The sequence below is a fragment of the Pyrgilauda ruficollis genome, unplaced genomic scaffold, assembly GCF_017590135.1.
Source record: "Pyrgilauda ruficollis isolate IOZ18807 unplaced genomic scaffold, ASM1759013v1 scaffold58, whole genome shotgun sequence".
In the NCBI taxonomy this organism is placed as follows: Eukaryota; Metazoa; Chordata; class Aves; order Passeriformes; family Passeridae; genus Pyrgilauda; species Pyrgilauda ruficollis.
This window is the reverse complement of record NW_024527488.1, coordinates 195140-222595: the sequence shown is the minus strand read 5'-3', so window position 1 is coordinate 222595 and position 27456 is coordinate 195140. Positions and strand designations below refer to the sequence as shown.

Sequence of the window (27456 nt, the reverse complement as noted above, 5' to 3'; positions counted from 1 at the left end):
GCCTGGAGGAAAGGATCCGCTTCAGGAGCGGGACCCTGGGAGCAGCCTTGGCATTCCCACAGCCCCGCCTCAGAAGGCCTCGGGAGCACAAATGCCTCTCAGGAAACTGGAAGCTGATTCCAAACCACCCCAGCTTTATTTATTTGTTTGCGCGATTTATTATCCGCTCTTTGTTCAGGAGGTGTGATTGATGCTCCTTGCATGTCAGTATGTCCTGACAGGCTGTGCAGCGCTACGAACATAACCAGACCTTTCCTGTTCCCCGCAGGGCCATTGCCACTAAGGGAATTCTCACCTATTTCGCACCTTACGAACACAGGCGCTGGAAGAGGAGGACCATTTGTGCGGGATAAGCAACTGGGAACACGACTCCACTTGAGTGTGGATGGAGGAGGCACATTGTTGTACTGTACCGTGATCAACCTCTGTGTCACGAGTGTCACTGTTCGGGTTTTGCCTGTGTCCTGCTCTTGTGTCCTGAGCTGTGCCTTAGAGGTCCCGTACCACAGACTGACTGTGCTTTGTGATTAGTGCCTAGAGGTCTGTTGGGCAGAAATCGAAGAATGCACTGTGTGAATAAAATCCACTGAAAGGACACCCTGCAGAGGGGCTGAGAATAAAACCCAGCTCTTCTGTACACTGAAGATATAGCTCAGACCTGTTCCCTCAACAGATGAAGCTTGGCCAGCTGTTCTGCTTCCAAAAAGTTAATTCTGATGGGTTGATGCTGGTTGGTTTCTTATTATACCTTTCTGTTTTTTCTTTCTTTACCTTCTGCAGTAACTGAGTCCTCTCAGACTCAGTATTTATAGATATAAATATGTACATATATAAACATGTCAGTGTTTAACCCAGCAGCAGTGTCCTGTCCTCACTTACTGATTAAGATAAATCAGGTTCTGATTTCCATGCTAGAAACTGTGAAGGAGGAGCTTACAAGAGCAGCCTTGAGTCACTGGCAGATGACACATAAAGATCCCTCCTCCTCACTGCCCATGGATGGTATAAGCAGACAGTGACAGGTAATTAAAAGGTTTCAACATCAATTTCCTCTGTCTCACTAGAGGGAGACTTTCAAACTTGTGTTAAAGGGAGGAGTCTCTTGCAGTCTTTGGAGAAGGGGTGAGCTTTTTGCCAGGGTTGGGTTGGGGGAAGACAGTTTTCAAGCTTTAGATGAAGGGGGTTCAGTTTTCTTTAGCATTTTCCCCTTGGGAATACAAATTTCTATTTCTGAGAAGTACAATCCATGCTTGGTGGCTGGTTTGTTTTTTTGGTTTTTTTTTTCCCCAGAAGTACATATAACAAAATAACTGGATTGCAGAGACTTGGAACCACAGAGTGGCTCAATGTCTTCCCACACAATAAATGAAAATGGACCAGGATGAGGTTAAATAGCATTGGGGATGCAAAAATAGACAAATGTTCTTTCCTTCTATTTTTATTCCATTGTGAAGACAGCTTTGCTATTGGCAGTGGTTTGTTTCAGTAGTCAGCCCTGTGCTGTAGGAACAGAGATGCTGTGCCCTGCTGGCATTTATCATCCTGGCTGCTGGCACCTGTGAGATCAGAGTGGTTTCAGGGATCTTGACTCAAGGTGCACAGGAGCCCTGCACTGTGACTGCATTCTCACAAACACCAGAATGGGCATTCCAGTTTTTGAATGAGGCCATTAGAGACAAGTTCACTATCTTCACTACCTTTTTTTACCCCCCTTCAGGCATGATATCACAAGTGAAAGCCCCAGTGAACAACCTATCAGGAAAGGACTGTAATGTTACTCCATTTCTTTTTTCATAAAGAAGATAGGTGAGATTTAAAGGCTTAGTAAGTTGAATTTCAAGGTATCTGCAACTAATTTAGTTTTCTCCTTCAACCAGATCTGACATTAAAGGTTTTGCTTATCTAGGAAAAGTTAAGAGCTAACAAAGTGCTGCACTGGGCTCCAGCTGTTCCATAGGCACATGGGGGTCCTAAGTACAGAGATCCAGGTAAATTCTGCTTATCCCTAGTAAAGAAAGTAAGGTAGCTCGTGTATCCATCAATCACTTGTCACCAAGTCTGTGGGATTATGGTATAAAAATGGCTTTATCCATTTCATAGCTGTTTGAAAAGTTTAATCTATTTAATAGCTTTATGAACAAATACTTCAGAAGATGAATTTTACCGTTCAGAAAAGGTAACCAAACCACCATCTCAACAAAAACTTTCAACCATCAGTTAGCAGCATTATGTGCCGTGTTAAAAATGTAGTTCTGGAAAGCCAACCTTTTTTCTTAAACACGAAACACAAAAAGAACAGACAACGAAGATTTTAAATTTTTATCTTGATGTTTTGAACAAGTAGAACTTTGCAAGTAAATAATTCTAAAGACTGAAAAATATATTAATTACAAGACTCGTTAATATCTTTACTGTTACAAAAATTGTCTAGGCTCTTATACAAATCTATAGCTGGAGGGGGACATTTATAAAAAAATAAATAGGCACCCTAGGTAAGTTAAAACGAGTTATCACATATTAGTTAGCAAATATTACATACATACATACATGGAGTGCAGAGGCAAATATAAAAATGAAGGTGCCTTGATTAGGTGTCTGTTTAATCATGAAATACCTGGTAAACGTGGGTCACAGAGGAAGCTGTCTGGTGAGATTACTCCAAGCTAAGCGAGGAAACTGAAGTACACCTAAGTTACTGCAGCTATTTAGAGAGGAGTTTACCAGTTGTGCTTACTGGGAGCAGAGTTCATTGGTATCAGTAAGAGGCATTCATATTGCTTGTGGTACACAAGTATCAACATTGCTATGCATGTTTAAAAATAAGTGTTCTAACATCATTCACAGTTGCTGTGCTATCCATACATAAAAATACTGTCATTTCAAATACAAGATTTTTTTTTGTTTTTTGCAAAACATAATTTTACAAATTATACATTATTTACAAATTCCAATAATCATGGTTTTTACACAGGTATTAGAGGACAGTTGTACTTAACTGGCTATGTATATTATGTAACATGGCTAGATGAAATAGAAAAGTTTGATTTACAGGTTCTGACATCTCTCTTAAAAATATTACAATAGGAATCACCCAAGTTCTTACATTTTTAGTGTTCTTCTGTAGTCAGTTAATTTTCCTACAAAAGGATCTTTGTTTATGTTGCTGTTTACTAGCAGCCATAAAGAAACATGCATAGCATTTTCACTATAAATTCTAGAATTCATTTTTTCCCCCAAGTGCTACAACAAATCTTGATCAAGAAGGTAGAAAGGTTAATCTGAGATACCTGGTTTCTTGCATATATATAATGTTCCAGTTCTACTGTAAGGTACATGTTATTTAGAAGAAAAAAGAACCTGACCTTGCCACAGAATAACCGAAATTACTGTTTAAATATTTACCTTGGATAATTGTGCTAAACAATTGCCATCATTTGGTTAAGCACTAAAACACATGTGCATAAGGTTATAAACATGAAAAAAAGTTTTTCTGATGTATTATTTTAATAATAAAAGGCATTGATGTTTAGGTGTAATGAGCAGCACCCCAAGTTAACACTCCAATGTGAATAATGGAAAAATTTTACCTTTTTAGGTTGTGCCAGGCTTTGCTATGCTGCCTCAGCACTCAGTACATGGTTCTGTGCACTGATTTCACTAACCAGATAAAAGCCAAATAAATCTTCCTCCTTGTTACTGAGATAAGTCAGGTTAACAAAAGACAAGGTAAATTCCAGAGCTGCCAAAACTGGATACATAGTGACAGAGCAGAGAAAGAGGAATCTTTCCTTTCCATGCCCCCTTAGCCACCAGTCTGGCTGCACATTCAGCCTGACCCGCTAATGCAGACCATGTCCATGTGTAGGACTGATCCAAATAGGAAAACATGTCAGTAAAAAAAAAAAAAAAAATTGAGAAAAAAAATCAAATGTGTGATCCCCATGAACCAAAATGTCAAAGGTGGAAAAAAGGGGGAGTTTAATAAATAGCAGCATTGACTTTGCATGCAATGGTAGAATAAGTCAGAACTGAAGGTAAGTAGGAATTACTTCTAAAATGTTACAAAATTCATCTCTCATAGTTGCATGACTCTATTTAAAATTAGCATCCTATTCTGTTGTACTGGTTTGTAACTTGTTAAGTTAAATTTAATAAGTTAAAGTATACAGCTTAAAGGATGAACAAATCTGATAAATGTGTTTAAAAATGTATACTAACAGAGCAGAGGTATTAATAGGAAAGCATTACTGCAGTTTACTTAATTTCCCTTTGAAAGTCTAATTTAACACTTGCAAACCAAAGTGGTTTTTAAAGAAGTATTATTATTAAGGCTTTTCAAATAAAAAATAAATCCTCTGGGTAAACTTGCATTAAAGACACTTGAAGGTTTGTGAAAGCACAGACTCTGAGAGACATGGCTTGAAAAAACCACGTCACCTCCTGCTACCTCTGAGGATAAAAACTGCTCTGTTATGACTTCATGTATTGCATTAGTTGTGGTAGCATGCTTATCCCTTTTGTTAGTCTAAGAACAGTGACCACAGTCTAAAGGAGCACTTCTCAAAATGCAGCTAACCACATCTTACAGAATTAGTAACATCCAGCTGATCCCACTGCTGCAAGGTGTGCACGCCCCAAGGGACCACATGGAATACAAACTGAAGAAGACAAGCTGAGTAACAGAGGTAAGCATTAAGGCAACTAGAGTAACAAATCCAAGAACCACAAGTTTAGCACCTCTTCTCTTCGCCTCTATTTGCATATTTGTTTGAACAGTCACAACTCCTAAGCAAGTACAGTCAGCTGGGTACCTGGTCATCACACACACACAGATTTGAGGTTGTGTCCCTTTACAGACTACAGGAAATGCTGAAGTCAAATCCAGGTGTGGGCTTCTTGGAGAACCTATCGACTGCAGTGTATTCCTTCTGCATTTGCCTTGTACCTCTGTTCAGGGGTGGGATGCCTGGGCTCCAGAGTGGCGGGGTATGTGGCATTCAGATCTACTGCAGCTGCTGGAGAATGCTTCTCCTTGTGGAAGCTTCCACTCTCTGTGAAATACAGCTTGGGTCTCTGGTGGTACTTCAGCCTGTAGGTGTCAGTCATGCAGCTGTCTACGGAGAAGTAAGTGGTCAGGGACACGCTGTCGTTCCCATCCGCATAGGCAGGGCTGGGTCCCGTGTGACGAGATCCTTTCTTCAGCATGTTCTCAGACACGGTCCAGAACTCATTAACTGATAAGCGAGGTGGAGAATCCGGTTTGTGAACAAACACTTCGTTCCCTGGAAAGGGCTCTTTAAGCCTTTGTTCAGCTGGGACAGCACTTGCTTCTGATGCAGATTTTGAAGGTGCACCTGTTTGCCTCAATGGACTATTTCGCAACGCTTCCGTTGATTTTACATCTGCTACCGAGTTATTCTCTGATCCTGCCAAAGTGCTCAGAGCGTATTTCTTCGGGGGTAAGGGGGGAGGAATGTTCTGGTACACGGCTTCAGGCACCCAGAGTGGATCTGCTCTCCGGAGCGGGTGCCCCGTGTGCTCGCCGGGAGGGGCGGGCGGCACCGCCGGCCTTTCCGGCAGGCTCTGAGGCGCACAGGGCACCAGCCCCACCTTGGGACCCAGAGTGTGATGGGCCAGACTTCTTGTGTGATGGGACTGCAGCTGGGCAGGGGGGGGAAAGTCGCTGTGGATGGGCTTCCTGCCGCAGGCATTGTCTGGGAAGGGGTGGGGCACGCTGTCCGCACAGTACACGGGCACGTTCAGCTTCTCAAACCTCTCTGCGTGAAGCCACTCGCAAGGGTTCGGCTCGTTGGCCTTGTTCCTGCTGTCTGACTTCACAATCTCTTTGACAGCTGGCTGGAGAGCTGATGATGGGAAAAATTTCCTGTTCGTCTCAGGTATTTCAGCTCTAAAATACAAAACCACGCAGGATGTGAGTATCCTTAAAAACATATGAAAAGGCTCAGATAACAGGGATTTTTTCAAATACAGCTTTGGTAAAACTGCTGAAATACTAAAACTGACAAGAGAGTTAGGATGCGTTCAATAGGATACTCCAGCCTTGGAGTTATATTAAATTACTCCAGAGTTTCTTTCATTTGAAATGTAAATGTGCCCCAAGAAGGTAAGATAAATTCCTTCAACATTCAGGACTATGTCAAATATGACCTCTCTTCTCTTCTAAACATCCTTGTGACTCTAATACATCCATTTTTGAAATACTGAATGCTACTTTAAGTTGATAAATTTGTATTTAGATTCTCAATTTTTAGGAGATACTAAGCACTTAGTGTTCGTATTAGAAACAACAAGATACAGCAGTAGCTTCTAAACACAAATTACCTCTTCCCCCCCTTCCAGACAAACGTTTCAAAGCTTTATGGGGTGACTGCACTAACCACTAATTGGTTAATCACTGCATGGTGCATATAATTCCAAACAGAAAAATGTTAAAGCCCTCTGTTTCTGGTAAGATGGTTTCAAACCATCTAAGCTATTTGGTGACATTGTCAGCATCAAAATTAAAGACAGAGAGAATTTAGACCCATCAATTATGCAAAATTAAAAAGGAATGGCCTGTCAAAAATACTGAGTGCCTTAACTTGTCAATGTTTAATATTGATCATTGTAACATAACAAATCAGTATTTCTTAAACTATTACAGAGGAGTATGCCAGTACTGGTTACCTCTTTACTGGAGGACTGGGCACCTGCAAATGTAATTCTGTTGGGAAGCCAACATGAGGATGAGGTCTGTAGTTAACTTCAGAATTGATCTGGTCTTTCCTCAAATCTGGGGCTAGAAAAGAAAATATTTCAAAATTAACAGATGTACAATCCAATTCCTTCTTTCTAATTCCTCAGAGATTACAGAAACAAACAAAATACAACAGGACAATTTCTTGCAAGATTTGAGATTAATCAAAATAACCATTTTGAAGGTAATCTGCATGGAAGGTCAGACCTTAGAATCTGGAGGAAATTTTCTGCATTTTCTTGTTATCAGAAAATAGGTAATAATCACAATTTTGAAGTCCTGTAAACATATTTTCAAGATCACCTTAATATTTAATCTGGCTAAAAGCACATTTTTAAAGAAAGCTTTTCTTAAAAGGGTGTTTATTCAAACATCCAAAGTAATTTAAATGACAAAATAACAACTATGACTTCTAAAAATTCATTTTGTGTTAAAAGAATTAAATAGAATGAATACAGCAGATTGGGGGTGGTTTAGGTTGTTCTGTTGTTTGTGGGTTTTAACAACTGAAACCCTGGAGCAGGCTGTAAGGCTCACAGAGACACTGGGCACACTAAGAGCACTGTCACCCATGTGCCCCAAACACACAGCACTGAGTGCCTGGGCCAGCACTACTGCACTCCCACTCCAGAAGCTCCTTTTATTCCCAGGCAAAGAATCATTCCCTGAAAATACACAAGTTCTGAACAAGGCAGCTCCTAGTGAGCAGGAAATAAAGGAAGCATTGAAGTATTCATGTCAACACCACAGCATAAAACACTCACTTGGCAAGTGACAAGCAGCAGTCTGTTTAGAGATAGACACTCCAAGTCTTCCTAATGCCATGATTAGCCCATTAATATCAGTAACCTGCTCTGAAGCCACTCAAAGGAATGACTTATTTTTATCATTATTATTATTAATACAATGGCTTATTTTGTCTGTGTACAGACTACACTCCTAACTGCTACACCTATTTCACTTGTTATTTCCTTAAGTTTAAATATTTAAAGTCTTGGAACTTTAGACTCATGAACATGTGAGCCAAAACCCCAACAGCAGAGCAGAACTAAAGTGAAGACTTTGGGTGTTGCTGTTTGGTGATGCTCGTTTTGAAGGTCAATATCTGTTAGGTGACGTGAGACGAAAGACATGAAATCTTTGACCAAGAACATAGGTAGTAGAGGCTAAAGCAGCACACAGCTCAAAAGATAAATCCTCCATATGGCTTGAGATGAAAAAAAAAATTAATAAAAAGGGTCACAATAAACAATACTACAACCTTAGAAATAACATTTATGGGAAAACATTCTTACTGAATGAGCCCATGCAAGGGACAAGTAATTAACCTTTCAAAACCGCCTGTGTGCCACGGAGCTGCCTAACAGTGAGATAAGCAACACTGAGGTAATATTTCCCACAAACATTTCATTCTGCTGCAGGTTGGGATAATTTTCCCTCCAAGCCCAACTCCCGGTGGAGCCGGCAGGCTCCGCAGGCGGCCGGGAGGTGGCAGCAGAGGCCAGCGAGCGTCTCCTTCGGGCACATCCAGCCGCGCCAGGTGCTTTGTGCCCGCGGAATTCCAGCGAACTTAAAAATAGATGTGTTATTTTCCCTCCTGCTGACAGGACAGCCATGCACGGTTAAAACCAGACGCCGGCTCGATTGGGAATTTTGGCTCTACGTTCTCTGCAAACCTAAATATGGGACACACAAGCCCTGCTCAGCTGGAGCCCGGCATCCTTATCAATGAGTCATTAAGAGTGAGCAATAAATGAAAGGTAATTGTGTTCTGACATATAAACCGGTCTGCTTTTAATATTTACAGACATCTATTTTCACATCTAGGCAGTCAATCCAGATTTTCAAGAGATTAACATCCATTCTACAGGTAGGACTAATCCCACAGGTAGGACCGGCAAGGTCTTGTCTAACAGATCTCCATTTACACAGAACATGTGCAAAAATCTACCAAGTCCAGGTTCTGTGGGGAAAAAAATCCCAAATGAAAATAAATAAAAAACCCAAATACAAAACCACTACAAAAACCTCCAATAAAAACTCAACTCCACATTCAATTCTACTTCCTCATTATAGGTTTTAACTGCATATTTCCTGGATTTTTTTTTAAGATTTCCTAAATTGTCAATAAAAAACCCAGCGAAAAAGTAGAATACTTATTGTAACAAATATCTGTGGGCAAATTCATCTGTCTTAGCCCAGACATTTTCTGTATTCAGTTGAAATAACAGGCAAACTTATTGGAAATTTTGGAAATGAGGAATAACAGCCTCTCAGTCAAGGAAGTAAGTATATTATAACTTACCCAAAATAGAGTATTATTTCTGAAATACAGCGAACAGTCTTTTAAAAAAAGTTTAAAAAATCCTTCTATTTTAGAAACTTTACTTTTAGAGCAACATTCAGTTGCAAAACCTTTCATAGGTATCTATTTTATCATTTAAAGACACCCCAGTCAAGCCTATATTTGTTTGTCTTTCATGGTAAGTAAACTAAGTAGCTACAAAGCTTTAATTATCTACTCATTTCTTTAAACTTGACATTAATGTACATTGACTGCACCATAAGGGTAAGAACTGGATTTCCTTAAGAGCAGTTGCATGTTTTAAATTACTACTATAAATGTACAGTTTTCCTAAGCATATAAGCTGTCTTTTTCTGTTGTGGTTGGTTTGTGGGGTTTTCTGAAGTGACACATAAGCAAAGGCAATTTGGATTCTTCTTCACACACTAACCACATCTTCAAAATGATTCTAGATTTCAGTTTGAGTTGTCTCATGCCATTGAACTGCACAAAGGGAAAACCATTAAAACACAATGGGAAAACCATGAAAATTAATAATCTTTCTTTAACTTGCAGAACATGAGCTTGGAAATTTTGTCCTCACACTGCTCACATCTCAAGTTCTTTGTACTCAAAAAAAATTGTGCCTCCTCAGCTCACCAAATTCAAACTTCATAAACACAAAGTGATTAATATAAATCATGAATACTACCTCTGCTTACTCAATATTTACATTTTCCTGCCAAAATGTGACCACACAATTTAGGGACTGGCTTTGTGGGACCTTGGCTTCATTACTACAGTTATCCACTGCTTACTGCCTATGTAAGGAGCAGCCACTTGCTCTCCCAATCACCGTGTGATCCAGTGTTTCCATCTTTATAATGTTCTGACAATAAGTTTAATTTTGTTAAGTCAGGGACAGAATGCCTCAAGTGCTGAACAGTAGCCTCATTCAGCTCCAGTAAAAAAGGAGCTGGTAAAGCACAGTTATACAAACGGTGGGCATAATTAGAAGTCCAATATTATTTCCATAAGAAGTTTTCCACACAAGAAAACCACTCATATTTTTTTTGGAGTTGCCATGAGAGCCTAACAAAGATTTCTTACATTTCATTACTCTCTCAGAAAGGACTGAGCACTTGCTTTTTAAAGTCCTATTTTCTGGTATTTACCTGTCTGGTATTTACCTACCAATCCATGTTTTGTTCATCATATTCATAGGTGGAACACAAAGTAATACAACTGATACCTGTAAGTGACTGCTGTTGTCCCTACTAAAGGTGTCCTGACACAGTTTTTGACAACCCCAAAACTGAGTCCAAATAAATTATTAACCTCACATGAATGTAAAATCATCAAATTATTCAGATCTCTTTTTGGTCCATTGATCACTTCCATTAGAAGTATTATTTTCCAAAATTGAGCTCAATACATGCATTTTTTTATAACAACCTATTTAACAATTAGTTACTGAATTAGAATAATTGAATAGGTGGGATCCTATCATCAATTTCTTTAGGATATCTTGGGAGGATCACATGGAATCACTATACTTTTTTAAAGAAAATGTAGGATGCATGTTGAAAGCTTTAAGTATTCTTAAGTACTCTCTCCAGAGAACAATTCATTGCTTTAACCCACAAATTTTTAATGCCTAAAGAGTATATTAAGTATTTTTCACTGGGTTTTTTTCCCTTTTTCCTATCCAACTGTGTTTGATAAGAATGGTGTAGTACAGGACTAAAGCAGAATAAATATCATGCAAATCAGATCTTTGCATTCCATGGTACTCATTTTTGGTTGGGTTTTTTTTTATTTGTTTCTTTGTTTTGGGTTGTCAAAACAAACAAATACAAAATTAGTTATCTTTCTGCACTAAAAAATAAATTAGAAAAAGGACAGAAAAGCTAGAAGTGGCATGGCAACACCCCCACCCCCACTTTAAGTCCTAGGAGAAACGATACTATACATTATTTGAAAAGAAGTATGATATCTATAAAAATCAAATGTTTCCTGAGGAAGTCAGCTAATATTTATTGCCCCTCTTTGTACAAGCACCCTCCCATTGTTTCAACAACAGCAGATAATGATTTTGGCTGGCCTCAGGCTGACCTATAATATTTATATGCCAAGGCATTTATCAACTTTATAAAACCCCAGCAGACATATTAGTATGTAAAAGGAAGTAGACTTCCTTATTACAAGTGTTTCTTCCTGATACTGCTTCATATCTAGGAGGAAAACAAATGGTGCCACAGTCTACCCAGACATGTCAAAAAAAAAAAAAAAAAAAAAAAAAAAAAAAAAAAAAAAAAAAGTCTTGCTTAGTATCCACCAAGAAATCTCCTAGAAAAGCTTTCTGGGGAAACCACAGGGAGTGAACCAAATTACCATGTCATCTCTGTAGGGGATTTTTTGGTTTTGGAGCTGGGGGAAGAGGAAATTTTGTATATCTACAATAGCTTTTGAAAACTTAATTTTTCTATGGGTTCTTACCATGGAAGCTTCTGTTCTGCTGGGGTATTGAATGTACCACACTGTCAGCTTTTTTGGTTGGCAAGTTCTGTTCACTGTAAAAGAAGCATCTATGTGATTATAGCATTGAAACTGTTGAACAGACAGCACTGGTCATCTAATCCAATTTCTTTGTAGGTATAAATATCTTCAGTAAGTGTAACCTGTTAACCAACATTCCATCTTGTCCATTTTCCTAATTTGATAATTTGTTATTTATTAATTCTTTGTTTTGATAACAAGTATTACTCTAAGTTGTGATTGCCACTTGGTATCTCATTCATAGGGTTTTTCATTTCATTTTTTTCCCCTCAAACTGGAATAGAACTGGAAGATCACAGCTACAAACCCAAAAGGAGAGAAAAAAAATAATCAGAGGATTTACTAAATCTTGCTTATTTAGATAAGCAGAAAACATGCATTACTAATCCAGATAGGGAGCTGACAAACACTGTGCCAATTTCTACCTTCTACAAGAGCAAGGCAGGGGAGAAGATACATGGGGGCAAGAGGTCACTTTAAAAAAAACCCCTGTTATTGAAAGGACAGGAAAACAAGAAAAATACCAAAAGAAATATGAAGAATGGAAAACAGTAATATTTCCACTTTCTAAAAGAACTTTTAAGTAATTAATTTGTATTTTTGGGGGTTTATGAGGCAGAGTCTGAAAGGTTAGCAGGGAACTAGTAGGTATTGCCAGCCAGTTGAAATTACCAGTCATATACAGCACTTCTGGAAGTCCCAGGAAGTCAATTGTATTTTGATGAAGTATGTTTTTTTCTTTCTTTGACATTGTTTTTTAAACAACAAGGTAAGCAGTTTCTTAATGAACTACACTATTTGAAATTAATCATATTTTCTCTCACAAAATGACACATTTGGGTGCTCCATTGCCTCTTGGGCATGCTTAAAATGAGACAGTTTCAACTGTGCAAAATCACTGTTTGAGGCAACCATCAAACACTGAAAATATAACCATGAGTTGGAGTAGCTTTATACATAATTATGTTATTAACCAGTAAAAGCCTATCAGGTTTTTGCATAGTGGGATTTTGTACAGTTTGGTGGGAGGGAAAGCATGGGACAAAGGGGAGAATAGCAAATAGCAGAATATGAAAGGGCCTTGACCTTTCTCTTTTCATGTGAAATAAGTTGCCATGAAAATATATGTCTGAAAATTTGCTTGGATCTAGCAAATGAGATCTATCAAAGAGAGTTGGGCTTGGGCTCCCAACTGTGCTCTTCTATTTTATGGATATAAACCAGATTTGAAAGAAGAATGAATGGATTTTTGAAGGATCCACATTCCACACACAGTTTGAGATACACAATACTGAAAACTGCATGTGGAAGGATTATAACTTTCTATTTCAAGCATCACAAACTTAAGTTGGAATGGACCTCTTCAGATCATCAAGCCCAAAACCAGTTTTAGTAATTTCACACTTTTCAGCAAAGATTTATTTCAGACAGGTCAATCAATTACCAAGTGTTCGATACATATCTGAGGTGATCTAGAAAACTGAATTTGTTTACTATGACTGGTAATAGCACCCAAGATTCACCTACTGCCATTCCCATCTCTTGTCAGGGCCTGAACCAATGTTACAGGTGTGATCAATATGGACACTGCATTGTTCCATAGCAGATAGAAAGTTACACACAGTCAAAAAATCTTGTAAGTAAAGAAGTGTAGCAATTACTACAAATGAACACACCCTGCCCCTCAGCAGGGTTTAGCAATTCTGGCTCAGTGCCTCAGTAACTGGCTCAGTGCCTCCCAAAGAGAACCAGAGTGAAGGTAAATTGAACACTTAATTGCCCACACCCTTATTTCTAGATACACTTTAGCTTTCCACATACCTGATTTCAAGCAAGTTTCAAAGCATGTTTTCCTGGGTGGTTTTGGTTTTGAAGAACACACAAATGTTAGAACAGGTTATTTTTCCATTAATACAACCTATACAAGCTCTAAGAGAACTAGCATTACCTGTAGGAAGCACTTTCCTTCACATTCTTGGCATCTGCTGTATTGATTCCTTCAATTACAGGGGAGTCTGGATTTGCAGAGCCGTTGCTGATATGGTCACTGCTTTCATACCCAGATTCTGTCCTCTGAATTTGCCAGTTATCACCATGGATTTTTCTCTCTGTAAATCCCTTGCTTTTTTCAGCATTCCCTTTTCCCTCAGAATCCAGTGAACTTCGACTTCCTGTATCCTGTTTTGTCTCATCTTCATATATAGTCATTAAACCCTTCTGCATTTGGCTCTCTTTGGGCCAGTGATTAAAGCCCCGCTCCTTTTCGTGCTTAGATTTACTGCTCAGGTTTGCTTTGTGCTTTGGGCTGTGCTGCTTTTTCTCAGTCTCACTGAAAATGCTGTCTACATTCAGTGTCTCTCGCATTGGCTTCCAACCTTTACTCCTGCTCCTCATACTTCCTTTGTCCCTGGAGTCTTGGCTGGTGTCCGTGTCGTAGCCAGTGACGCCATCGGTCCGAGTCCTTGTCACTGGTTTCTCCCCTGCAGGAGAAGGTTCTGTTTTGTTTGATCCAAGCACATGTGCAGAAAGCTTTGCCTGGTGAGGTGCTTGGTTGTCGTGCTTGTAGGGGCCCCTTCCCTGGCTGCCGTAGATCCGCTGATCCGCGCAGTGCCTCAGTCCATTTCCAACCGGAGGAGACCCTGACTTAGCACTGGAACGGTCCTCCCCAATCAAGTCTTACAAGAACAAAAAGGAAAAAAATTCCATTACAGTTCTCGTTAATGTTTCATAGAATGGACTTCAATGATCATCAAAGTTGCAGCTGCCCTGCCACAGGCAGGACACCTTCCACCACACCAGGTTGCTCAGAGCCCCATCCAACCTGGCTTTGAACACTTCCAGGGTGGAAGCAGTCATTTAAGTGATATTGTTTATGTTTCTTACAGTATCTCTACAAATCCAGTATGTATTTTAGAATACTGAAAACTGGGAAAGTCTGATCTTACAGTAAGGTCTCTCAAAAGGGAAAAAAAATCTGCACAAGCAGCATTGATGCTAAAAGTCCATTGATTCTCTGGTCATATTTTTAAAATGTACCTCTTTGTCTCCCAGACTCTTTCCTTGGTCCTCTGTCTGCATCTTTCCGTAAAGATGTGAAGTTTTTCATGTCAGCAGCTTTCTGGGCACACTCTCTGGATAAATCCTTTAGCCTGTCCTTTTGCTCGCTGTAGCCTAACTTGGCTGCAAAAAATACTACTTGTCAAACATCCTTGCTCAAAAGTCATTCATCACCAAAACACACAAACATATTTACGGACAGTAAGATTTAGTTTTTAGTGTTAGGACTACTTAAACTGACTAATGAATTATTTGACACAGATTAAGAGCATGAGATTTCTTTCCAACCATAAGATCAAGTCCATTAACATACAGGACTACAAATCACGCTGATATCACAGTATTGCTGGGGAAAAGGGTACCTCAAGTAGCCAGTGACCAACAGAGCCACACCTCTGCCTCAGGTCATTAATGTGCCTTTTCATCAGCAACATCACTGGAAAGCTTGAGAGTGTTTGAGAAATGGAACAAGGCCTCAAGAGCCACTTCAGTTAAAGAGTAACAAGGGTAATAAATATTCTGCATTTGCCGCTCTCTCTGGAAAAGCTGACATTCCATGGCAGATATTCAGATATTACTTAAACATCAAGAAAACCTTTGAATAACAACTGAGTCAATTTTTTTCCTTCAGAAATAGTTCCAGTCCCAAGGTTAGAACCTGCCTGAAATGCAATCAACTGAAATGTTTCATAATAAGACATATATGGTTTGGTTTTTGGGGGTGGTAGTAGGGAATACACACCTGGGCCTCTACCACCACTTGCTTGAATATGGCTTCTACTGAATGCTGGATTATCTGGCTGAAGTTTTTTATTACTCCTTTGATTAGTGGAATCTCCAATTCCATTCTCTTTCATGTGGTCTGATTTAGCAGCAGGATGCTTTTCAAATCCTATCAAACAACATATTTATCTTTAGAAAGAAAAATCTTCCTAATTTAAATTTCCACTATATAAAATTTTAAAAAGAGAGAAAAATTTTTCATTCTGGATTAAAAAGCCAGAAGAGAAACATCAGCAAGAGTACACTACATTTCAACAGACTAGGCAATAAGGTTCTGTAATATTTTATATACTGCCATATTTATAGTGGTAGCCTGCAGTGAAACAGGGTCCTCAATTCTTTGCTCCCTGAAGTAATCTATGTTCTACTGCTACACATGATGTGAAGAATAGCATGTCAAATTCAATTTGCCTTTTATTTAAGTACCTTGTAAGTTATGCTTAGCATGAAATTTAAAAAGCCAACCTGAGACAGCAGTACAAATTACAGAACCAGAAGACTGGATTCTTTTTCCCATTACCCATTAGTCTCAATTTGTATCCCCTTATTAACAGGTCTGAGTATACACACTAATCTCTTTTCTTTTGAGACTCTTTGGACAATGATTGATAAAAGTATTTCAGAACAAAGCAGCCAATCCATTTTTTCCTCCTTTATAATGCCCATTTCAGAAATACAGCTGATACTGTTATTAAAAAAACCCATATATCTAATTACCCAGGTCTTCCCCATTTCCTCCTGCTGCTTTGCATTGAGACCAGTGAATAATCTGCTTTGGTGCATCTTCTGGAGACACAGCTGTGCCATCTGGGTTAGCATAAAATAGCAGCAATGGCTGGAAGTGACACCGAATGCACCTGGACACCACATCTTTCCATTTTGTTCCAATCTAAGAAAAAAACAGCAAAACAAAACCCCCAAACTTTATCAACATTGTTGAACCCAAATATAGAAAGAGTAATTCATTAAGCAAGAGACACCAAATGCCTAATTCCAAATGTACACGAAGCTACAACATTTTAGCACTGTGGTTTACATATTTGCAACCAAAAGATAGAACTAGTACTGTAAGGGCTAAAATCAGAGCATCATCTTACCTCTTTTACATTAGCATCATCAAACAGCACCCATTTGCAGCTCTTGGTGTGAAAGGCAAAGGCACAGTAATGTCGGCTCGTGTAGCAAATCATTCCCACCAGAAAAAGCTCACTGTTTTTGGCATTTTCATCTGTAACTCTATAAAACAGCTGTAAAAATGATTACATATTTTAAAACATAAGTAAAACACAGCTTCAATTTCCTTACCTACTGCTAGCATTTCACCAAGACAACAGTTACTTAATGTCCTGTTGTATTATACAATTTTTCCTGAGCATAAATACTGATTTTTGCACTTACTATGTCTATTTTAACTTTTTGGGGGGTTTTGTGTTTGGAGGAGTAAAGTATTAATGCTCTGGAATAATTCCACAAATTTCAAACTGAAAATTATATTCCTAGATTTTCAACTAGGAAGTCTCCTAGATTAATCTTTGTACTTAGGGACAAAACCCTCCCAACGGGACCTTTTCCTCTCACAGAAACTACATCAAGCAGTGCATTATAAAGAGCTGTAAAAGTAGACATAAACCTGATATATATATATATATATATAAACTTTATGTCAAATTAAGTTGTGCTTATAAAAAATACATATGAATATTTATATTTATTATATATTCACATATACATAAAATAAAAAGTAAAATTAAATTCTAGAAAAAGCAAAGAGTAAGTTTGAGGTCAAATACCCCTGGAAGATAAAGTTGTGTTGCCAGATTCCGCATAACCTCTTCTGTCAGGTCAGAGTGTTCTGAATCCCAGACCAAACCGATGGTAACAATCTCAGGACAATTCATAAGAACACGACGAATTTTTATTTTTTGACCACAATTACTCTAGAAAAAAAGAAACAAAAACCATGATGGGAAGGAAAACAAAAGTATTTAAAAATTGGATGTCCAAAGGTGAGTCACTACACAGGAATTAGCTCAAAATAAACAACTCTGCAATATCTTTAATCCCAAAATTTAGTTATGGTGGTTGTTCCTAACAACTTAAGGATAACATTCTTCATCATAACAATACTTTGATGAAGACTACAGCTTAACTTCTATATCCAATCACCACCTTAAAACAAATCTCTATAACTGGAACAATAAAACAAGTGTAAGAGCTTTCTTTGCCCTAAGTTGACTGCTCTGAAGCAGCAACACAACACATAACCCTGCTTTTAGAGGAATACTTCTAGCCTGATTTAACATCTGAAAAAGTTCTCCCTTGTATCCCAAAGTCACGTAACATTTTTGTTTACTTACAGGACACTTTCTGTAGTCATCAGCAGTATTTGCTGCCTGCAGCAATTCCGCAAACATTTCTGGCTTGAGACGTTCATGTCTCTCCATCATTTTTTCTACTTCATTACTGCAAAAAATAAATTACATACCTATGGATCTCCCTTCTGAAGAGTAACAGATTTTAATTAACTGTATTGTATAACTAAAAAGACACAAAGTGGTAAAACTGTAGCAATACAAATTTTTTTGTCAAGCCCTCTCTACATCTTGCTTTTGAAATACAAATGTTATTTTTGAACAGTATCTCAAAAGCATGTTGCAACCAAAAAAGTACATATTAAGTTTCAACACTTAAAAGCCTGGTATACTTTTGCCTATTATTAGAAGGGTGTATATAGAAAAATGAGTAACAAGAACAAAAGCTCTTACCACAGGGCTGTGGTGGAAATGTAACGCACAAATTCCGTGAAAGGCAATGGATCTGATGATGCTCCACAACTGCGACACACACACTACAAAAAAAAACCCAAAAAAGACAAACTTTTGTTTTTATTTACCAAGGAAAGAGAAAATAGGGTATTTGTTAAACCAATCCAATGAAGGTCTGACCTGCTCATACAGCGTCATAGCAAACTTCTGGTGAGAAATACAGGATTTCGAAGTGCACATATCTGTTTCACTGTTTGGCACTAAGTGGAAATGAATCCTCTCAAGGATATTTTCCTAAAAAGAAATAATAATATAAATGTAAACTGAACTGATGAAGTCAGAACACATGAAGGACATTGCAATTTAGTACTCCAACTGTTCCCCTTGGCTCCAAAATACTACAGCCGCAATGAGTTTGTCCCCTGAATTAGCAAGGCCATTTTTTCCTTTTGCCAAAAATACCAGAGGTAATGGGAAGAAGTGAATCTATTCAGGTAGATCAGACAAATTATTCATTCAGGAGTCCAAATGCATTTTGAGTAGATGGAACAGTAGTAAGAGGCTCTCTTTCACGACTGCAAGATCTCAAACAGCCTCTTTCAGGAGTTCTATGCTGCATTTTCCTACATACGTGAAGAAACACCTAGCAGGTAGGAATTAATTTGTGGACACTCCCAAAGGATGTCCAAAGCTGAAAGTAACTGAAGCAGCAATCATATTTCCTGTCCCTCAAATCCTTGTCTGAAGGTTAATACTGCAGGTGTTTCAAGGTGAACATTTTCATTGTCTAACACAGGAGCTCTTAGGAAGGTCTCTTTACCAGAGTTCTGTGACACGTGGAGTCACGTTTAAAAGCTGCAGCAGTGGCTCATGTTTTTCACTAAGATGCTTCACCAAAGCAGAAAGTAACTACAGCAAGATCTTCAAGTATTTGTTCACTCTTGGGTAAGATAATGGAAATCTCTTCTGCAGCAGAATTCAGCAATGAGCTGGCTAGCTGTAACACACTGGATTTCAATAGCTGCTGACCCAATACTTCAAGGAACAAACAACGTATTCAAATCCATAGGTGCTTCTCCTGAGAAGATAACCTTTCTCTCCATCAAAATATTTTAAGAGTGACTCACAGTTCATCATCCTCACCAACTTCCTGCTCTGTCTGAGCTACAGAGTTAAGGGAGGAAAGTATGGAACAAATGCAAGAGCACTCCATCCCCCTTATCTGATGCTTACTCCATGTGTCTGTTGCCCTTAGCGGCTATAAAGAAGCTCAGCAGGATTATGTTATTTGGTTCCTACCCATGAGCCTGGAGCTACCAAAACCCCTGAACTAACAGAATTCTACTCAACTCTCACGAAGACACTTACAAAGCATTCTGCTGCATCATCCATGAATCCCAGCTGGAAACGCTGCTCATCCTTGAAGCTTTCCGCGAGGGCGTGTCTCATGTTGTCTGACGGGAGAGCTTTCTCTCGGCTGTGCTGGAACTGTGAAAAGATGGCCTAGGAAGAAATGCAGTGGTTACTTAACTTCAGTAACCACTTGGCTAGACACTCTGGTTCTACACAAATATATCATTTTTTGCATAAACGTGTGAAATATTTATAATGTATATAGACGCATGTAACTTTCAAAATCACTGTTTTCTCTTCAAGCTACTACATTTGTATTCTGCTGATTCCTCTACAAGAAGTTATGGTACCAAACTAAACACTGAACCTGTAGAACAACAACATACAAATACAAAACTAAAAGTGATTGACTTGAGCTCCCAGAGGCAACACAAGCCCTGTTCTGTAATTATACAGCTTTTTTAACTTGGCCCCTGGAATAGCAGTTCATCCATATGTATCTCATGTCTACAGATGGTGTGTATTTCTTAGGGCATAATGTAATACCACTCATGATTCACTAAATAATGTAACATTTACTGCTTAGGAGGGTATATCTTTTTTAGAATTATATACCTCCCATAAATGAGATAGAATGCCAATAATCCTTGCTATGAAATTAGCTCAGTGCTGAACCAGTGCACACAAGACAAGAGAAAAGGTCAATATCTGCAGTTCTGGGACATGATAATAAATTGCACTTGGTTTTTAATTCATTTCCCAGAAGAGAGAGCTGGCTGCTACTTTTCTTTTTGGCAGTGATATCCATCCAAGTGAGCTCATCATTTAGCAAGTAAAGGAGATTTATTCTGAAAGAACTGAAAGTTAAAAGCTATTAAATTAATTACAGATTTGCAAATATTTAAAGGTGTATTCCCCAGTCAAGAATTCTAAGTCAAGCTTTAAGGAGAACTGAAGTGACTAAAGACAAAGTAAGTCAGGAGAAGCCATGTAAAACATAAATAAGGATATGCATTCTTCACATAGGCTTCCTATGGTTAAAATCTGTTGGATAGAAGGCAAAAATAAAACACAGAAGCAAAGTTTCACCGCTAACAAAAAGTATTGTTTTAACATGATGCATTCCAGGATGTCTCTCAAGTACTTAATCTTCCCTCTAATCTGTTGGATAGAAGGCAAAAATAAAACACAGAAGCAAAGTTTCACCGCTAACAAAAAGTATTGTTTTTTAACCATGATGCATTCCAGGACGTCTCTCAAGTACTTAATCTTCCCTCCCAAAACAAAAAGCAGGGACTACTGACAAAAACTACAGCCACTATCTCCATGTAAACATTCAAAATTAAGTTTTTAACAGATCTGCTTTGAAAGGATTTATCACTCCTCATTTTGGCTGCTAGGTTATTTTTTGTTATGCAACATATAAAGCTATGCCCAGCTAAAATAAAAACAGAAGCAGTACAGATAAGGAGATGTACAGACAGGTATACTCAGTTTAGTGGCCTGCACAGTCCAAGTCCCAGAATTTGTTTGCTATGCTTTTAGTTCATAGGAGAGGCTGACAGAGATAAAATATCCTTCATTGTTAAACAGCTAAGAAGGGTAACAATAGCCGAAGAGAACCTCACCCCAGCCAAAAAATAAAAAGAACCTCACCCCAGCCAAAAAATCCACTCAAGTCACAAACAAGTCACTGTTTATCCTCATCCAGTGTATATATTGCATTGAAATTAAAATGTCCAAGATTTTGAGCACAGAACAAACAGAATTATTCAACCAGTGTCTGAAAGAGCCAAAAAAGCAAAACCAATAGTGTACAGAAGAGCTGGGGACAGACCCTTCCAAATGAATTAACTACTTTTTTTTGAGGTGAGTGCAAATATCACAACTACATTACTAAAAAAATAACTTACACCATTCTAACCAACTCCAGAACCCTGAAAATTTTCTTCTTTAAATACAAGACAATATTTCTCTTACAAACACTTGTTAAAAACGTCCTTAAAACTAAATTGCTTCTTTAAAAAAAGAATGATTTGGTCACCCAGGGATAGGTATGATATAGACACCAACTTCCAAAAAACAAATTTTAATTATTTTCCCTCATTGTGAAATATAGTTTTTCCAGAATTTTTTATTTACCTTTAAAGCACAAAATATACAGGCATCTCCTTGACACACGTGTCCTGTTAAACCTCTTAAACTTCGTCGAAATATGTCAAGTTGCCATAATACCTGTAAAAATAAAGAGAAAATAAGTAATCAGTTCTGAAGGTTCTTTGCTTAACACTACATACAGTACATTTTAATTGTTTTTTATTTCACATAATGTACAACTTAAGTACCAATATTGCTGCAGGAAATGTGGGGTTTTTCCATTAGTTTGGTAAATTGTGGAGATGGAAATGACAGTTTTACATTCAGCACATAAAATTTAGATCTGTTTTTTAAACTTCTTGAAATAATGTATTTTGGAGAAAGAGCTGAAGCACTCTCAAGGAAACAAGCAACAATCTAAACCCTGTACAGGGACTGTAGCAGTTTTCTTAGAGCTCTACATAAGAGTTAAGTCCTATATTATATTCTTACAGTCTCTTATCAAAATGATAGCTGAAATACATTTGTTTTTCCATAGATCAAAATAATCCTGGTGCTTACACAGGTATGTTTCTACCTCTTATTTGGGTAAATACCCTACGAAAAGGTAATAACAGCTTGGCTACATCCACTGCTTTCAATATCAAATGTCTTGGGTACACCTGATGTGAAGCAGTTCAGAAAGTTGTCCATTAAAAAAATAAAAATAAAACCCCTAAAAATGAGTTGTCAAGAGGCACAGTAAGACAACAGCTGCAAATTCAGGGGGGAAAAAATATTCTATCTATAAATAGAAAAGCTAAAATGAAATAGGATGTGTTGGAGACCGAAAGTCCAAAGCTCAGTTCTGAAGGTGGAGCAGAGGTTAAAAGAAAAGAAAGGAACACATTCTTCCTTGTAAAAAGGCAGTCACCAACCAACTGTTTGATAAACAGCACTGGGTTGTGAAGTTGTAGGATTGTCTGAAACTAGAACTAAAAATTACTTAGGGCTTCATTTTGGGGCACCTAAGTGAAAATAGCAGAACTGCAAGAGAATATAGGTCATCCTGCTCCAATTGGATGCCAAACAGCAAACACTCTACCAAAACTACAGTACAACTTTATTTTAAATACATATAGATATCATACATACCAAATAGCTATACCTCTCAGATCTCCTAGTTTTAAATCCATGCCAATTTTAAGTCTTCCAATTTTTAGGAAGTCTATGTCTCTATTAAGCCCTCTGCCAGTTTCACAAATAATTCTGTACAATTTAAAAACATTCAGATCCAAAATCTGATCATTACAAAAAGTACCTTATTATAAGAATTCCAAGTCATATTTCTTGGGTACCAAGTGTATCTCCTACTCTAATTCCACAAATCTTTCCCAGGATTAGAAACAAAGCCCTCACTATATGTGCATATTCTGATATATCCCAGTATTCAGGCTTGCTTATGTGCTAATTCTGAGAAAATGGGATTTTAAAAATAATATCCTAGCCAATACAAGTAGTAATTGTTGCCCCACATAAAAAAGTGTCATGTAAATTTTGGAAGTGATTTTGCTATGTCTGACAGAAACATTTAAACTTTTAAAATTCAAGCAGAAAGTTTTAAAGTTTGAACTCCTACATTTTCAAACACAAAAGAAAGGTTTTTCAGATATCCTTGATGCATGCAAGTAAAATTTTGTGCAAAATAAAGTATTAATACTCTCAATTCTTTACAGTTAAATGGTGAATAAAATTACATTCATAACAGTGTCTTATTCCTACAATTGCCATTTTTATTTTGCACACACACTCAGGAAAGTCTATTTAAAAAGTGTTTAATAGATGAAGTTTTTTCTTACCTGAACAGCACTATTAAGAAAGCAGCTGTTTTGTCCAGGTTCATTTAATAAGCCTTTAGTAGGGGCCAGGGACAGGATACTTCCAGGCTGATAAACTTTTCCAAGGTTTCCCCCAGGTTTTCTTAGGAATTTCACCCATGCCATTATTTTTTAGTTTATAATCACAATGTTCACGTTGAAATATTTAAGGATATGATGGGTGCAAGGCAAAGAAGGTGGTTCTACAACAATATTTCTAAAGTCATGGCATTCCATTCAACTCTGTGCAGTAGTAACTGTTCATGGGCTTAAGTCCATTTTCCATGAGCAGCTGTGAGTCATCCCTCAGTCCCAGTAAAAATACAGCTGGACAATGTTTTTAACCCTCAGTCTTAAAAAAATAAATAAATAAAGGTGTCCAGTTAAGGTTAAAACATGTTAAAAGTCGTTGGAATACAAGTGCTTATTAAGCAAGTTGCACAGTAACTGACTTCAGTTTCAGGGATATCAATAAAGTATTACTATAAATCATTAGTTGTATTATATTGAAAGTTTATATGTATATATCACAGAACTGGAAAGTTGTTGTTAGGTGTTATACTCCTGTTCTCTCATTTTGTTCCATCTTCTTTTTACTCCTAACTGTAACCCATGAAATATATTCCAGTTTAGAAGACGTCATGTTTATTTCATTCTCTTTCCAGTGAACCTGAAATAAGAAATAAACAGAAATTATTGGAAAAACAAGAAAAATCCAAAATGTTAAAGAGCTTCTAAATGAAAAAAAAAAAAAGATCATGATAAAACAACCTCTAAATCTAAAGGCAAGATGAAATAGCCAGGAAAGTGGAGAAGAAAAAATCCCCACCTAATAATTGTTCTTAAGCCATAAAAGTTATTTTATCTATCATAATAAATTATCTCCTAATTTCTTACACATCTGTAAAGACCAAAATAAAATTGCTGTAAAGATTCTCCTAAAAACCAGCAACAGCTTATAAAAAGACCATATAATACATGAGTTACTCAATCTTTGAATCTCCAAGTCTAATAAAAACATTACCAAGAAAAAAATCTTTTTTATTCAACACTCCAAAAGCTGAGCTGGTTTTTATTTCAGTTTTATGGATGGATTGTCAGCTAGTACTCAGCTTTCAGAAGTTTGTTCTGCCTACTAAATACTACATAAATGTGTCATTAACCTGGCTGCATTCTCAAAGCAACCAGAAAAACAGTGCTAACAGCAATGCAACAACATTCTGGTCGCTGCCCCAGTTCCAGGATTTTCAAATTCCAACAATAAGGGTTGTTTCTCCAATTCTTGAAGGAGCCTGTTGAAGGTTAAATGAGTCCATTTCCAGAATATCCCCACAACCACATGTAAAGCCCAAGCCATGATCCTCTCAAAACAATGGATTATTCTGTCTGTTGGGCATTACTACATCACCCACACAAACATTTGGAGGAACAGAACAGAATAAATTTAAATAAACCAACACAATTGGGGTTGCATATGTGGGGGAAAAAAAAAAAAAAAAAAAAAGGGAGGGTGAAATTTGGGCCTCACATTTCAACGGAGATATTCACCTTCGATTTCACAAGCATGTGAGATACCAAAGACATACCAGTATACTTCAAAACCTGCGGCTTCTCACAACAGTTTTTTCCACTGTGTAAGCTTAGCAAGATTAATGAGGAGTATTAAAAAACAAAAATTAATTGTGTAGTTGGAATACTGTATAAACTGGAAGAGAACTTAGCTGAGAACAAGCAACATCACATTCACAAAAAACCACTCTACAGCTCTCTAATACTGTACAGCTGGGATGTGTGGCTTTCAAAAATACACACAGGAAGTCTTGCACCCCTAAATTCATTCCCCTTTATTTAAGGGAAACATTGGTACTTACTTGTATTCAAAAATAAAATCAATAACTGGAACCTAACCAAAAGTCTCTTTTGCCCCATGAATAATCAGATGAGTTCTGTTTGTTTACTGATGTTACTGTATCTCACCCGTAAGTAATTTGATTTAATAATACTGGAGATAGTAAGTGTGATTTGTGGCAGCGCTGAGCAAGGAGTCTGAAATCTAGCTGGAAACTGACCTTGACAGAACATCATGTAACAATTTTGTTTTCTTTATGTTCACTTCAGTTAATCCAAAAAGAGAATAGGAAAAGAAAATGTAGCTGGAAATGTGTATCAGCTTCAGATCTTATTAGAAATACACACTGTTTTGGATACAAGAGTTCATCCAGAACAATTTAGGATAATGACAAAGACCATTCATTTACTAAGAACTTACAGGAAGTAATTTTCTCTTGCATGGCAGGGATGCCCTACAACTAACACTCCATGCACCAAGCATTTAGCTATTGAACTGGCTCTCAGGAAAAGTTATAATGATTCAGTGCAAGAATTTAATTAAAAAATGTTTCTGGATTAGCTCTGTGTCCCATTGCATTAAAATGCTTCCTGCTGAACTTCACATCCACAAAGCTGTGAATATAAATAATTCCATCTGCCACACAATCTTATTCTAATAAATTGCGGAACACATTAATTGCAGTTTTCATATATAGAAGTTCCACTCATCAAATACTAAGGTGCATGGCTTCTTATTCATTAGTAAGAGAGGCACTGCAGATGAGCCTTCCAAGAGTGCCAGAAGCAATGGGATTAAATTGCCATCACAGCCTCTCCATAAAGTGAGAAAGCCTACAGTAGCATCTTGGTTTGAAATTTACATTGGACAAATATCTCAGTTTTGAGTTGAAAAAAAAAATAAAAATAAAAACAACAAGAATATGACTGCTCTGCTGACAAGCCTATTCCCATCACAGACGGCTTTGTAAACCAGAGAAGTGATGCTGCTGATCAGTTTTGGTTGCTTCATCTCCCTAAGTTTAGGTGAAGTTTCAGGTGACTGGCACTTGGACCAGACTCCCATAACCTAAATTCAATAGTCAATAGCACTATAATTAGGACATGAAGACTTCTTCCTTGTCTGTGGTAAGCCAGTGTTGCTAAGGGCACTGCAGCATTTATTAACCACTGGGGTTTACCAGATCTTTTTAGGTTCCTGGCTTGCCAAAGGTGTGAGTGACAGAGTACAGACCATCAGTCAGCTGTGCATGCCCCATCCCTGGCAGTGTTCAAGGGCAAGTTGAATGGGGCTCTGAGCAACCTGGTCTAGTGGAAGGTGCCCCTGTCCATGGCAGGGGGTTTGGAACACAATGATCTTTAAGGCCCCTTCCACCCCAAACATTCTGTGATTGAACCATACTGAGTCTACAGTAAGCACAATATTTCAGTAAAAGAGTTATTTCACACAGTGTTACTGACATGCTACAGAAGATTTTTAGCAGCTGACAATTACAGGAACACGTCCTTCAGACTACAGGAATTGGTTGTGGACAACTGTTCTCAACCAAAGACACTAAACAAGGGCATTAAGCTCTCAAACCAACGTCTATTTACCAGCCTAACTCCTTCCACCTTGCCCAATTTCAGCCACTGTTCTTCAGTCACAGGTGATTTCATCAAGCCCCTTGCTACCCTTAGCTGTGCAGCCTTACAGCACAAAACACATGCCTGTCAAAAATTTCTGGCACTTGCCTTTACAGCTTCCAGAACAACAGATCCACTTGTCAGCAGAACTGCACGTTATCACCTGCTTGGTTGGTACACCCCAGCACGTAGCTGTGGCTGGCACAGACTCTTTAGTTTAAGAAGCAGTGTCACTAAAGAAGCTTAGAAATCAGTGCAGCTGATATTTTGCCTAAACAATCACTTTCTACAAGCACATTTGGGTTTAAGCATCTCTGATATCCATCAAGATAAAACTGATGAGATAAACAGTTGGCTCTGTGCACACTGGAACTACCAGTGCTGGGCTCCTGATAATTTTCTGCCTCATGGCTGAGTTCTTGCAGTTTTCTCCCTAGCTGGGGCATAAGCCAACTCTGCTCCTCACATCAT

General features: G+C 38.0%; 1 protein-coding gene across 3 annotated transcripts in view; it reads right to left on the bottom strand.

The window, feature by feature from the left end:
• Positions 1–520: 520 nt before the first annotated feature.
• USP53 (ubiquitin specific peptidase 53) overlaps positions 521–27456 on the bottom strand; it is a 30517-nt gene continuing 3581 nt past the window's right edge. For 2 of the 3 annotated variants that reach the window (XM_041482262.1, XM_041482261.1), the window contains exons 2-16: positions 23494–24181; positions 21701–21793; positions 19574–19708; positions 18386–18499; positions 18206–18288; positions 17798–17903; positions 17231–17377; positions 16538–16687; positions 16158–16329; positions 15400–15549; positions 14637–14780; positions 13549–14275; positions 11541–11614; positions 6688–6799; positions 521–5908 (exon numbers count right to left, since the gene is read on the bottom strand). In XM_041482262.1, coding sequence (XP_041338196.1) covers positions 4906–5908; positions 6688–6799; positions 11541–11614; positions 13549–14275; positions 14637–14780; positions 15400–15549; positions 16158–16329; positions 16538–16687; positions 17231–17377; positions 17798–17903; positions 18206–18288; positions 18386–18499; positions 19574–19708; positions 21701–21793; positions 23494–23637 — 3354 coding nt within the window. In that variant the 5' untranslated portion in view covers positions 23638–24181 and the 3' untranslated portion in view covers positions 521–4905. The remainder of the gene's footprint in view (positions 5909–6687; positions 6800–11540; positions 11615–13548; positions 14276–14636; positions 14781–15399; positions 15550–16157; positions 16330–16537; positions 16688–17230; positions 17378–17797; positions 17904–18205; positions 18289–18385; positions 18500–19573; positions 19709–21700; positions 21794–23493; positions 24182–27456) is intronic. The other variant, XM_041482263.1, reaches the window with a different exon arrangement.